The 14,488-nt window shown below is 50.5% G+C and overlaps 1 protein-coding gene across 2 annotated transcripts; it reads right to left on the reverse strand.

Annotated features, from left to right (window-relative positions):
- Positions 1-10,756: 10,756 nt before the first annotated feature.
- LOC125527584 (putative F-box/LRR-repeat protein At5g54820) lies at positions 10,757-14,380 on the reverse strand. Of its 2 annotated transcripts, none has more exons than XM_087536335.1 (6): positions 14,225-14,380; positions 14,000-14,107; positions 12,590-13,516; positions 12,328-12,489; positions 11,908-12,226; positions 10,757-11,122 (listed from the first exon to the last, which is right to left on the reverse strand). In XM_087536335.1, exons 1-6 carry the CDS (start codon positions 14,282-14,284, stop codon positions 11,067-11,069), a joined length of 1,632 nt encoding a protein of 543 aa, XP_087392461.1. In that variant the 5' UTR covers positions 14,285-14,380; the 3' UTR covers positions 10,757-11,066. The 2 variants fall into 2 exon arrangements, with proteins under 2 accessions (XP_087392461.1, XP_087392462.1); XM_087536336.1 differs by having other exon boundaries at positions 10,759-11,122; positions 14,000-14,104.
- Positions 14,381-14,488: the final 108 nt, after the last annotated feature.

Below are 14,488 nucleotides of genomic sequence, written 5' to 3' on the forward strand. Positions count from 1 at the left end.
GTTCCCCGACGCAGTGTGCAGGGGCGAGCGCCTCACATCGCTCTCGCTCTCCGCCGTCCTGCTCAATATCGACATCCACGCTGTCGCGGCCACCCTGCTGCAGCTCAGCGGCGTCGAGAGGCTCAGCCTCCGCGGGGCCAACGTCAGCGATGCGCTCGCGGCGGCGGCCGGCGGCAGGTGCGGCAGCAAGCTCGAGGTGCTCGACCTCTCCGGAAATCCCGTGCTGCGCGGTTCCGTCGCCGACGTGGCCGCACTCTCCTGCAGCAGCCTCAATTCGTTGAATCTGTTCAGTGATGCGGTTGGTGCAGCCAAGGACGCTGGCGGTGGCGGGCAGGGGTTTGCCGCCCTGGACGGCTGGATAGTGGGTGCCGACCTCGGGTCTGTCCGGTGGCTGGGCCTCGCCTGAAATAAGATCCTCCGCCGGCCGCTCGGACTTCACCAACTGCCCAGGGCGCTCTCCGGCTGCCGCAGTCTCAGAGCGCTCAACCTCTCGAGCAACCATCTCGCCGGCGCGTTCCTCCCGAACGTCGCTGGACGCTGGCGCTGTGTGTAGTCTTCGCCGCTTCCAATGGACAGGTTGCAAGGTTATGTCATGCTTGGTACATACATACGTGCATACGTGTGATTCTGACTACTTCTGGTTGTCCCGGGAATGAAATTGACTAGGATCTGTTTATCTAAATTTCAGACTTTAGTTCTTGGCTACTTGCTACAGTTTGAGCAATAAATTGTCGCATATGATGTTTGGTGTTTTTTCTTGTTGGGATTGTACAAATGGTATAGGAGTATAGGTGTAGTCTATAGTAGGGAAGCCAATTGTTGGGATAAGAATCAGGTGGAAACAGAAATATTGAACAAATGGTGGGAAATAGCTTTCTCTCCTGGGCGGGCAAAGCATATGGGTGGTCTGCCTGTAAATACAGGAATTGTGTCAACGTAATCATTTTTTATCAAATTTTTCCATGAGCCCATCCATTTGGTATTTCTATGTTTAAGTGTGTAACTGGAAGGAATGCGATGCCTACTGGAAGATAGACACAACGGCTAACGAAGAAGCCGTCGACCCGCAGACCTGCAAAATATTGTAGGTTTTCAGTTTCATGTTGGTTTGTTAGGCAGTTTTCTTCCACGCAAAGGGCGTACGGCGTGCAGTTATTGTTGACGATCTAATCGGAAAGAATTCCGTAGGTGGTTTCCGTAGGTGGTGTATCTGTCAGGAGAGTTTAGTGCAGTCTGAGGCAAACCAGAATTAGCTAGACTAGCAGTTACAAAGATGAATGAAACATTGGAGTTGCATATGAAAGCAATCCTAACCAGTTTACATCACAATTGCCGAGTAACCTGCTTGCTGCTGCACTGAACTGTTTGCTACCAGGCAATTTGCTTCTGAGCAAGGAAGGAAGCGGCCATGTTGCTGACATGAGTTGTAATGCAGGACATCCATTCTTAGATTTGACTATGTTGTGATGTAGTACATCATTGTGATGATGCGTACTCCCATTATGTAAGGTAAAGCATTCATATCCATCCAACTTCTTTTATTTGTTTTAATTAAAAAAGCATTCACCCTGCAGTGTACCTTGGCAAGTCCTCTTCACCACAAAGGATGATGTCTGGTGGCTTGCATATATCCAAATCGCTTGCTTTTGTCGCTTCTGTAAGTCTAATCTCACGCCTCGGTCTTTCTAATGGAGGAGTGTTGTGTCCCTTTTAATAAAAGCTCTGAAAACCATGATATTCTTCAGGTGGTTAATATTTGATGTTGTCATGGAGTACACATTTTCGATAAACATGGTGCTAATTTTCAGAGATATTGATTCAGTTCATGGCCATCAAATTTGATATCCAGTTATTTACTTCTCTTTCCAAATGATGTAAGCCTAAAATAAAACTAGAATGATGTAGACCATAAATAATTATATCGTGTTTAGTCTTATTAGAAAAGTGTGGATGGGTATTTTCTGTCATCTAAGATGCACCACACATGGTGACAACAAATGTGTCCTTTTCAGTTTGCTTCTATGCATTACTTCCCTTATATGTGAATACAACCTTATCCATATAGTTCTCTTGATTTAGTCGCGTACAAGTATGATGTTTTTACCCCTAAAAAAAGCAGTATGATGTTTTTTCTTCTTTTGTTTGTTCTACAACATGAATAGATAATACACATAAGCACCACGTCTTTAGCGGGGCCTCTCTCTCAGGCTTACATAGATTTTCACTTCTAGCTGCTCATTCAAATATACTTATGTTGTTCTATTGAGTTGGATTTGTGTTCTGCAGTGCGCAAGTACAAATATCTGGAGTTAGTATGCCATGATATTGCACTGACTTGTGTAATTTCACAAGTAGTTCCCCATTGATGATGATTAACTTCATAATTTTTGACTACGAACTCGATTTAGCTATAACACAAAGAGGAAATTTCTTGAGGAATAGACAATCTTCAACACATATGGTGTTTGTTAAAGAAATGGGTAGCACAGGTATTTTTCCCAAATCTGATCCCTAATTTGGTGTAAACATGATCTTTTTGACTAAGTATTAAATTATCATGAAATAAGATTGTATTACTTGGTTACAACCGATTATTCCATACCTTCGCATAGGCCATCAAAAAAGAGGAAGGTGGATGTGAGAAAAATCAATCCATCCATCGTCCGAGACGCAAGCAATCTTTGGGAAACACATATGCAAACCAATTTTCGAATGCAAACAAGACAACGGGTGAAGCACAGGACTACCGCATGCAAACAGAAATTCAAACAAAGGAGGCAAACCACCACATGCAGAGATAAGTCAGACAGAAGACTGCCAAGGAGAACGTAGTCAAATTAGACAGCAACCATGCAACCTGCAGAAGGCTACACCAGGATGATCTACTCTAGCAATACTTATCAATGTTCCTTTTTCATCTTATTACACTAGAGTCGTGCCACTTCGACAAGAATAGATGATCCCTATCAGAGATGTATGAACATGTGTTTTTCTCTTTAGCAACATCCAACATGCATTATGCCGATAAATTTGCTTTTTTCTTAATTTTGTTCTTACTTATTTTTCTACGTTCACAATTTTACATACAATGATCTGCTATCTTAAATTTAAATATTGATAATTTTAATTGTAAATAGTAAATACAATCCTTATGAACACACCGTATCGATGGGCGCGGCGTGACGCCGCGCGGGTTATGCTAGTACATTTTATCCCACTGCAAATAGTTTGTGCCCCAAAAAATCGCAATCTCCATCCGATAATTCCCCGGCTGCCCCAAATCAAGGATCACATGGGTTAACCAAGAAGACGCCGACTCTGGATGTTTTGATAGTCTCTGATCTGAAGGCATGGCCTCTGTAGCTCTTGACCACTTCAGACACATGCTTGGCACCCCGACTATACGCAATTCTATGATCAATCTAGATGTCTGGAGCTGCCAGTCGCGGACCTCAGCGAGCAGGAAGAATGAAGAGGACATATGGACTGCGATCAAATCGCTGTTCGCCGGATAAAGTGTTTTTTACTGAAGAGGACATATGGACTGCGATCAAATCGCTGTTCCCCGAATAAAGCGTTTTTTTAAGGAGGAAGACCCCTGGTCTCTGTATCTGGACGATGCATGCAGTCACTTTATTAATTATTTATAAAAACCTTACAAAATAGTACATCAGTAGGTTGAAGCCAACATCTTAGCAACATATGTCGCTACTTCTATCCATTTGATAAAAGAGTATCGATAGTCTAAGCCTAATACCAAATAGACCTCGCAGCAAAGCCTAACATCTAAAACCGAACGCCCCAGCCAAGCCACATACCTGGTCTGGGGCACACACCAGTCCGCCGCACTCTCAGAGGCCGCCGCCGCCGTCTTCCACCGATCCATCTTCAGAACAGGTACTGACGCCACGAGCTTGTCAGGTCTGCCATCGACGCCACCACAACGCCAGACAACGCCATCCTCCTGCACGAGTCCGTCTACACACATCGAACGTCGAGACTCCACCGCGCCATGCCGCCGATATCCACAGTCGTTGATGCGTAAGATGAAACACCGCTCCACCAAAGATGTTGTCCGCTGGTCCCTCGAGCTAGTGCACACCTCCAAGACTGACGCCACCAAGGGGGAAACTACGCAAGAGCGCCGCCGTCATCCGATCTATCGATTTAGGGTTTCCTCCGGAGGTAACAGATAGAGGTCTGGAACTTCTTCACGACGATGTCTTCAAGAAGAGAACAACACATAAGAGCACCGCCATCGCCGGCCTTGGCATCTAGCCGAGCGCAAGGTTTTCACCCAGATCTGTTCGAAAAACCTCCATCAAGTCTTGAGTACGGATCACCACCATCTCTACCTAGGACTGGAAGTAGGATCCAGGCAGCCACCGCTTGACCAGCCAGCGGCCACACCGCGCGAGCAGCAGGGCCGCCAGAGACAGGCCCCAGCCGCGGCACTGGAGAGCCCTACACCAGATCCCGCCGCCGGCCGAGGAGAGGACGACGCCACGTACGACCAGCAGCCACCACCGCCAGTCCGTGCCGTCGCGCCGCCACGCCCCATGCCCGCGCCGCCACTAGAAGAAAGCGTCTCGCGCCGCCATTCTCGAACAGGAGGAGAAGAAGCCCCCCCCCCCCCCCCCCCCCCGCCGCCAAGGCCGAGCGGGCTTTGCCCGGCCACCTGCCCCGGCAACGGCGAGGAGGGGCGGAGGAGGGAGGAAGGGCGAGGGCCTCGATGGGTTCACTACGCAGTTCTAGTAAACAGGGCTTTCATTACTCTCCACCCCGAGAGAGATGACGTTATGCAGATCACATACTTTCGGCCGATAAGTCTGATTCACAGTTTTGCCAAAATCTCGGCCAAAGCACTCGCAAGCAAGCAGGCACCCAGGCTCGAGGAGCTGATCTTGGGCAACCAAAGTGCCTTTATTTTTGGCTGAAGCATACAAGATAACTTCGGTCGTTCAACTTGCAATTAAACTTTCCACGTGAGTGCTTCGACAGGCTCGAGACCCCTCCAAAAATTTGAATATTTTTTACTGGTATTCAGCCCAGCCTCGTATCAAAATTTTAACCTTATTTGAACTAAAAAACTGAGAGCTAGTGTCTTTTTCTTCACACTGTTGACGTTAAGCCTCCCCGTCATTTTCTTCCAAGATTCGCCACTACATGGAAGGAACAAGCCAGCCCTTTTCTTAAGTTGGATGTGGCAAAGCCTTTGATTCCGTGGTGTGGCAAGTCCTTTCGGAAATCCTTCCGAGGAGGGGGTTCGGTTGAAGACAGAGGTACTGGATGACATCTTCCCTGTCCTCGTCCTGCAGGCAAGATTTACTCAATGGCTGCCCTGGCAACCCGATTTGGCATGCTCGTGGCCTCAGACAAGGCGATCCGATCCCCCCGTGCTATTCATCATTGTGATCGACGTGCTCAGTGCTCTTATTGCTGGACAGCTCGTCTGTTAGGATTGGGGTACTAGTCTATGGCATCAACTGAACGCTGAAACTTTGAGTTTGTTTTCTTTTAGTTTTATATCCAGGTAAAACGTGTTTGTAATCAAGTTGCACATGATATCAGCCTTGTGTGCGTCAGTAAGGCGCCGGAGCTGTTCCGTGTTCTCCTCTTTACTGAACAAGCTTTGTTGCATCAATAGAACGAGCTTTGTTGCATCAATAGAACGCTGTTGATTATATGAGCAAAACTCTGTTTAATTCAACCTCTTCAGAATTGGAGTTATCAAGATTCTGCCGATTCTACATCTGCTCTAATTCTTTGCTGAACCCCAGCACAGCACCGCGGAAATAAACAACAAATTCATCTCGATGACGAATCGTTTTTACTTCATCTTTCAAGAGCTGGCAAATGTATAGCAGCAGAGAGAATTTGAGCTTTCATCACACATGTTCTATCAGTACAGATGGTTTTTTCTTTTGCACAAAAGTGCTCCTGACTGTATGTCCCTATGGTATAGTGTTCTTTTATACATCTTACTGTATTTTAGAACATAGGTAGGATTACTTCTGTCGGCGTAACCGACCACGGATACCCCGAAAACGGCAAGACAATATTTCAAGACATCGAAGCTAGCAAAGCCCCTCAGTCCGATTGTCCGGCCGCTCCTACCGGCTCCCCGTCCGACTGCTCTGCCCGGCCGGCTGTCGACTACGCCAACCAGCCGGCTGCCGACTGCAGCCCGACCTGACATCGACAAGACACCGACGAAACGGATGTACCCGAGCACTATTCACGCGTCATCTCAGTCATTATGTATAGTGTCACTTGTTCCCTGGCACTATTTATGAAGCGACACAGGAGACAAGCATGACACCCCACCATACCTTGCCCATGCCACCACTTAGCTTACTCTCTAAGCTAGCCATGCCTATATATATGGGCATCCATCCCTCCATCCAGGATGGACACTCACGGGCACAAGGCCTCACATACACACAAGCTAGCTAGCAACCATCCATCCATTCATACACACATGGAGACACACACACTCACGGCCACAAGCCATGGCCATACATGGCCGGCCACTAGCATGCCTCATATAGGCATATACGAGGCCAGATGCCTATGGCACCGACCTCAGATACAGCTCTAGGAGCAGCTCTGTACCAGATATACCAGATACATTCAGACCTGCAGGAGTAGGGGTATTATCTTTTCGGAAAGCCCCGAACCTGGGTAAACTAGCGCGTGCTACTCGCATACCCGCTCCCGGGCCTATCAGCAACAGTCTTACCCACACACTAAACCCTTGTGGCATCTGTCGACTCGCAAGCCCCCCGTGAGAAATACCACGACAGTTGGCGCCCACCGTGGGGCGGTACTACTACTATGCTACCACGCTGCTGCTGGTTTCGCTGTCCGGGCAGGACCCTTTTTTCTTCATCGCCTCCGCCGCGGCGTCGTGCTGTCTCTCCGGTAGCGCTCGGGGGCTCGACATCGACCCGCCCCCGGAGCGGCCGCGAGGGGTGGCGCGTCCTCGCCGTCGGCTGTGTCTTTGTCATCACCACCGCAAGGTCGGCCGTCAGTCCACGCGCGCCGCGCGCGGGGCCTCGTTTCGGTCGGCCGTGGCCATCCACGCATTGTTCGCGTTTGCTTCCCTCCACGTTGCGGCTTGCTCCGGCCAAAACACACGCTCACTCCTTCATATATCATCTATGCTTGCTAGCTAGATACTAGTCAACAATGGTCAAACCATTAGCCATACACTACACATATACTACCCAGACCATTCTCATACACGAGACAGACAATAGTCAGATTACCTGTACACATCCCGTACGCTAGCTGGATACTAGCTATGCACGGCTCGCCTCTCGTGCGTCCACTGCGCCGGCTGCAGTTCTGCACCCGCCACAGCTCCGCTGCTCAGCAACTCCAGCACCTCCTGCTGAGGAGCTCCTGCTGCGCCGCCTCACGCCGCTCTGGCCGCGGGCAGCCGGCCACCACCCGGTCCGGCTGGACCACCTCCTGCTTGCTGGCTCTGGACGCCCCGCGCATGCGCCGCCGAGCCGCTTCCATCTGCCTCCTGTAGAACCGGGCAAGCGGCCTCCAACGCCACCGCCCCGACCGACGCTCCCTAGTGCTCGTCCTCGACCAGCACGTTGTGCTTCTCCCCATCGCGCTCTCCAAACCGCGAGCGCGCGGCACCGTCCGCGGCCTCCCCCGCCGTCGGCTTCGCTGCGACCCCCGGCCGTGTCTGCATCTCCTGCGCGCGTTGGCCGCTCTCCGCCGACTGCTACGCGCATCCCGGCCGGCTCCAGCGCGTCCGGCTCCCCAACATCGCTTCCGCTCGGCCGGCCTGGCCGATTGCTGGCCCCCCGCCCGTGGCTGCCTGCCCCTGCGCAGGCCGACTCCTCACCCGGCCGGCCTGGCCGGCTGCTGCCCCCCGCTTGCCCCGTGGCCGGCTTGCCGGGTCCGGCCACTCCCGCTGCGGCACGCGCCCACGCCCGGCCGGCTTCGGACCTCTCCGCCTGCCTTTCCCGTCAACCCGAACGGCCGGCTCCGCCGCCTGCCGGCTCCGCTGCTTCGCCAGCAACCCGGCGGCCGGCTCCCCCGCAACCCGGTCGCCGGCTTCTGCCATGACCCGGCCGCCGGTTTGCTCCGCGTCCGGCTCCCCGCCTGGGCCGGCTGCTGGCTCCGCCCAGTCGCCTGTCGCCCATGCCGGCTCCGGCTCCGACCCTCCGGCTCTCGTCCGCCAGTTCCAGGCCGCCTCCTACGCCTCGCCTGCTCCGCCCCCGCACGCCTTCTCCGCCGTGCACCCGCTGGCCCACCGCGCCGTCTCGATCCGGCTGGCTGCTCCGCTCCCGGCTCGCCGATGCAGTCGGCTACTGCCGCGTCTGCTCGCCGCCCTCACCTCGCGGGCTCCACGCCGATTCCAGCCCGCCCGCTGGGCGTGCCAGCCGGCCACCTCCGCGTTCCGCCTGCCTGCTGGGCGCGCCAGTCGGTCGCCTCCGCGTCCCACTCGTCGCTCCTGTCGGATCCGCAAGCGAGAGAAAGAAAGAAACAGAGTGGAAAGAAAAAAAGAAAAGTCAAGCCGGCTGAAAAAAAGAGTGTGTGTGCATCCGGCTGCCCAGAGCTGGGTAAAGAAAAGGCCGGGTGCCCACGGCCGGCTGACTAAAAAAAGAGAAAAAAGAAAAGGAGGATCCGACTTTGCAGACTGCAGTCCAGCCGACTGCTCCGGTCAACAGCCCGCGCTGCCGCTGGGTCGACTGTTTCGTCTGCCCGCTTTGCTGGCTTGCCGACAGACGAGTCGGTCCGTCTGAACACAACCGGTTGACAAGAAAAAGAAAAGAAGACAAAGTAGTCGCCGGGAGATCCGGCCCGACTGCTCAACAGTCGGCCTGAATCTCGGGGGCTACACCCAGCGGGTGCGCTGACGCGCCCCCGCGAGAGAGAGAAGACAAAGTAGTTGCTGGGAGATCCGGCCCGACTGCTCAGCAGTCGGCCCGAATCTCGGGGGCTACACCCAGCGGGTGCGCTGGCGCGCCCCCGCGAAGATTGCAGACAAGAGAAAAGTTTTGTCCGGTTGCCAGCAGCCGGCAGAAAAGAAAAAGAAGAAAAAGGACGTTGCAAGACGCCTCGCCGCCTGGCCGGTCGAGCCTGACCGGCCGGAACCCCCCTTCGAGCACCCGGGGGCTCGAAGGCTTCACCCAGCGAGTGCGCCGACGCGCTCCGCGAGCGCCGAGTCGCGCCGGCTGTCTTCAACGACCGCGACTACACGAAAATCAATGTGAGCTCCTCGTCCGCATATTTTTGCATCACGCAAGCACGGATAACCCCGAGCGATGCTCGGGTGCTATCTCCGCATTTTTTATGACAGTAGCATCACTGTTCGCCCCGGCGCCAGCCAGAGTTGGCCTGGGGGCTGGCCGCTTGGCCTGAGACGTTAGTTCCCGCAAACGACTTAGTACCGTGCGCGGTACCAAAGGCCCACTCTCAGTCACAGACCGCTGAGCGGCCGTCCGACTAGCAAGCGTGAACGCTGGAGGTCACCCACGCGAAAAAACGTCCGGGAAGAAAAACGGATCAGGCGATCTGACCGTTTCCTTTACAAGTATCTACTCGGTTGAATCTGCTCCTAGACTCTAAGTACTGTACACTCCACTTCGCGGCCCACTCTTAGCCACAGACCGCAGAGCGACTGTCCGGCAAGCAAGAGCACAAGCCAAAAAGCGGAGGGAACACGAAAAAGATTAAGGGGGCTCGGACGAAACCGAGTCGGCACCCTCCGCATAAAACTTGCAATGCTAAAAGCAAACATTCGATATATCTGCATGGACTAACTTTGTCTTTTTTCTTGACAATTTCCATGAACACTCGCCAAAAAACCTCCGCCCAACTTTGCCAAGTTGCCCGGAGGCTTGGGGGCTACTGTCGGGGTAACCGACCACGGGTACCCCGAGGACGGCAAGACGATATTTCAAGACATCGGGGCTAGCAAAGCCCCTCAGTCCGACTGTCCGGCCGCTCCTGCCGGCTGCCCGTCCGACTGCTCTGCCCGGCCGGCTGCCGACTACGCCAACCAGCCGGCTGCCAACTGCACCAGCCAGCCGGCTGCCGACTGCAGCCCGACCTGACACCGACAAGACACCGACGAGACGGATGTACCCGAGCACTATTCACGCGTCATCTCAGTCATCATGTATAGTGTCACTTGTCCCCTGGCACTATTTATGAAGTGACACAGGGGACAAGCATGACACCCCACCATACCTTGCCCATGCCACCACTTAGCTTACTCTCTAAGCTAGCCATGCCTATATATATGGGCATCCATCCCTCCATCCAGGATGGACACTCACGGGCACAAGGCCTCACATACACGCAAGCTAGCTAGCAACCATCCATCCATTCATACACACATGGAGACACACACACTCACGGCCACAAGCCATGGCCATACATGGCCGGCCACTAGCATGCCTCATATAGACATATACGAGGCCAGATGCCTATGGCACCGACCTCAGATACAGCTCTAGGAGCAGCTCTGTACCAGATATACCAGATACACTCAGACATGCCGGAGTAGGGGTATTATCTCTCCGGAGAGCCCCGAACCTGGGTAAACTAGCGCGTGCTACTCGCATACCCGCTCCCGGGCCTATCAGCAGCAGTCTTACCCACACACTAAGCCCTTGTGGCATCTGTCGACTCGCAAGCCCCCCGTGAGAAATACCACGACAACTTCGTTTGAAATGGACTTGTAGGCTGTTGCACCAGGGCCCATAACTTCTTTTGGGGAAATGACCTGACTTTATTAGTTAAATAAACAAATTACACTAGATTGAAGAAATTGAACCATACACGGACAAGAAAGGCCTCTGATACAACCTCAAATTTCTTCAAACATTGGTTGTCACGAACAAAACAAAAGGCCCAGGTTTACTGTTAATTTTAGATCGTCTGGTTTGGTTTTGGTGCCCTTCTGACACATACTAACTCACTCTAGGAGCAGGATACAGTGAGGTTAAACAGACACCAGAGGATTACAGATTCTGAGCAAGATAGCATCCCACTACGATCTGCTAATAATCTGCATGCAATGATGGCACTAGCTAATGATGGTGCTGAAGAGATCCTGCATCTTGCTGGGCCAAAGAAGCCTCCGTTGCTGCAAGAAAATCAATACATGAAACATAACGTCAGTCAATTGTATGTGCAAAGAGCCCACCAAACCACTGTAATCCCAAACCAAAGATAATTGATGCTCCCAGTCGGCTCAGATTTCAGCCTTGTAATCATGTCTTGGACTGATAGAAGGAGCAGACAAAGATAGCAATGGGACAGCAAAACAAAAGATGATCAGTTGTTTCGGTTTCCCCGCACAGGGGGTAATTGATATCTGTAGGTCAATGTCTATGAAGAATTTGTTGTCTTGTAAGGATTCTATTCTATCATGGACAACCTGCCATGTTAAAATCCAGATCTTTAGAGGAATTTTTAGCTTCCAGAGTTCGACCAAATATTGGGGTTTGGAGCCCCAGATGGGAAAGCCAACCATACAGATTTTGTGGTATAAGTTTTGTTACCAATGAGCTCCCATTACAGCTTCATTTCTTTCAAGTGTTGGCAAATGTACATATAGAGATGCAGTTTGTTTCAATTTTCACGACACGGGTTCTTTCATTAGCTCCAATAATAGCACACCAGGACAAATAATCCTCTTTCAGGTTGAAGCAAGACATGATTAAAAAGGAAGGAAAAGGAACGGATGCATTGGATACACATAGATTGATTGTTATTTTCTCTCTAATAAAGGTGTGAAGCCATGAATAGTAACCAAAACAGCCACTACAGAAGCATTATACATCAACGAATAAACTTCTCCCAGCTACACTGAACTACCGAAGATTATTCAATATCAGTACAACATGGGAAAAAGATTGGTTTACTCACTGTGAAGGGAGGCACCTAAGACGGTGACCACCTTACCAAAGCGCTCCGAGGTGACCTGTGCCCACTCACAGACCCCTGGTAAGATTTCGCCGAGGTCAGTATTCCAATGGGAACAATCACCCGTCCATACTTTGTCTGTGATCCTTGGTTCTATTATCAGCTGCTCAAGAACAGAAGCATTTCCCAAGATACAACATGCCAGCTCAATCTGAGTCTTGTAACAGCGAAACCCACTCATGAAGACCGTCTTGAGATGATCATGGCGGCGCATACCCGCCACCTCACTGCTGGAGAAACCACTGGATATCACATACAACATCTGCATTCGAAGCTTGCAACCATTGGTCAAACTAATAAAGATACAGTTTTTTTCTTGAAGGTCCATATATTAATCTTTTAAATAAATAAAATTGCACTCACATGCAAGTGCAACATCTCCAGTCCGAGTGCAACATCCAAACAATTGGCCAGTTGAAGAACTCCATTATCACCATTTGGGTCCTTAGAGTTGACAATTAATTGACAAGTCATATGCCTCAAATGCAAAAACATTCCCTGTTGTCTTGTTGGCAGCTTCTGCAACTGAAACATGACCCGAACAAACGAATAAGATGACGCTGACAGTAACACCAAGTTTGAAGAACTATGAGGTGAACAAAAAAAAAAGGAAAGACCAGCTAACCTGTGCATATTCTGATATGAAAGCTCGCACATTTAATGTCTTCACTGGCAAAATGCTTGGAACTGCAGTGAATGCATGTGCCAGTGCTTTAGTGGCATTAAAATCTATTGTTGCCTTCTCTAGTTTTGAGCAACCATGAAGAGCTATAGGGATCACTCGGCCTTTGTACTCAAAATGAGCAAGATCAGTAGCATGAAACTCAACCATCTGGACGTCCATTCTGGCAATCAGCAAATGTTGAAGTTTATCAAGTTTGTGTGGTACGATTAAATCATCCACACCATAGCAACTGATGATCTCTAAGTCCTCAAGTCCTGAACATTTTGCAAGCAAGCCTGGAAAATCTCCTAATATCTTAACAAATTCCAGAACAAGCCTTCTGAGTATTGTAAAGCCAGATATTCCTGAGTTTGGCTTTATAGAAACACCGGCGAGATATAAGGACTGCACAAATGAGATACCTTGACAATCTAAGGCCTCAAGAGGGAAGTGGTGAACTTCTTCTAATGGCCAATCAATTATTATCAGATCAAAACGTATTATCTTTGCCTTCGATGAAGTGGCAAATGAAATCCACCTGTCAAGATGATCAGAGTCTTCTTTGGGCAGGCAACACCTGATGCTAAACTTATTGACTCCTATCCCACTATGCTGTTGAATAACCAAATTTACAGTCTCAATGAACTTTGTTCGTTTCATTTCAGTACTATCCTGGCCAGCGAACTCATCATCAGTGTCAGAATCCGGATCACTTGGACCAGCGAACTCCTCATCGGTGTCAGAATCCAGATCATTGGGAGTGGGAATGGGATCATCAAAACATAGATCACAGTGGAATGTCCAGAGCATTCTCCAACTTGTTGAAACAATGCTTGTCCTCACGGCCACTTTCAGTGGCAGCAGTGACATTATAACAGGTTGAACCTCCTGTCACAAGAAAGGAGCTGAATTTTGGGCGGGTTGGTTGAATTATGACTAGAACTTACTGCTAGTTGTAGACACAATGAGCTGAAAGTGCATGTATTTTGAAAGAGAAATCTTATGCAAACTGCAATTTTTAGCTGTAGTTTCACTCAGTCCTTCATGATCTTTTTTCAGAAAGTTGTTCCTATTCATCCTGAAAACAAGTTAAGCAAGATGACCTAAAACATCCAGCCTCGCTTAAAAAAAAACATGAAGTGGGCAATATAGTTGAAGCTCCAAATAGAACACCAAATCTTTTTTTTTTGGCCCCGGAGGTTCAGATCCGTGAAGAACATCACAAGCATCACACCAAAGATCAGTTATTTCTTCCCCTCAAAAAAAAAGATGAGTTATTTCAGGAAACACTTTATTTCCCTTGCTGTAATGGAAGGGGGGAAACAGAGGAACTGAACTGAACTGACGGAATGGAAGTTACCAGCCACTTACCACGGGCAGGTCCTCCATCCGGAAGGACGGCGCGTCGGCGGCGCCGTGCTGGAGCTCAGACCTGCTCAGCTTTCCCACCGCCGCCGCCGCCTCTTCCATGGGCTGCTGCTGGGAGGGAGGATCCACTGGTTAATGGCGAAATAGGAACTCCGCATCCGCAATCGGTGGATCTGTCAGAAACACCTACGGGAAAAGGAGAGGGGAGAGGATGATAGCGCAGCTTACCTTCTGATCTAGCGGAGAAGGAGGAGGGGGAGCTGATTCGTCTTCCCCGGCTGCGGCCATCCTGCTGGCTGCTGCTCCACTCTACTCTCCGTTCTAGACGACGCTCTGCAACGCAATGCAAGTGGGGATGCCCAGCCCAGTGTTGTGTATTGTACCTTTTTCTTTTGCGGGTAAGCGTTGTGTAGTAGTAGTACTACTACTAGAACTGACCTAGAAAGCTGACGTGATTTGGAACACATTCTAATAGAAAATTGTTGATCTTTT

This window comes from Triticum urartu, chromosome 7A (assembly GCF_056163025.1).
Source record: "Triticum urartu cultivar PI428250 chromosome 7A, HENAU_Tu73, whole genome shotgun sequence".
Taxonomy (NCBI): Eukaryota; Viridiplantae; Streptophyta; class Magnoliopsida; order Poales; family Poaceae; genus Triticum; species Triticum urartu.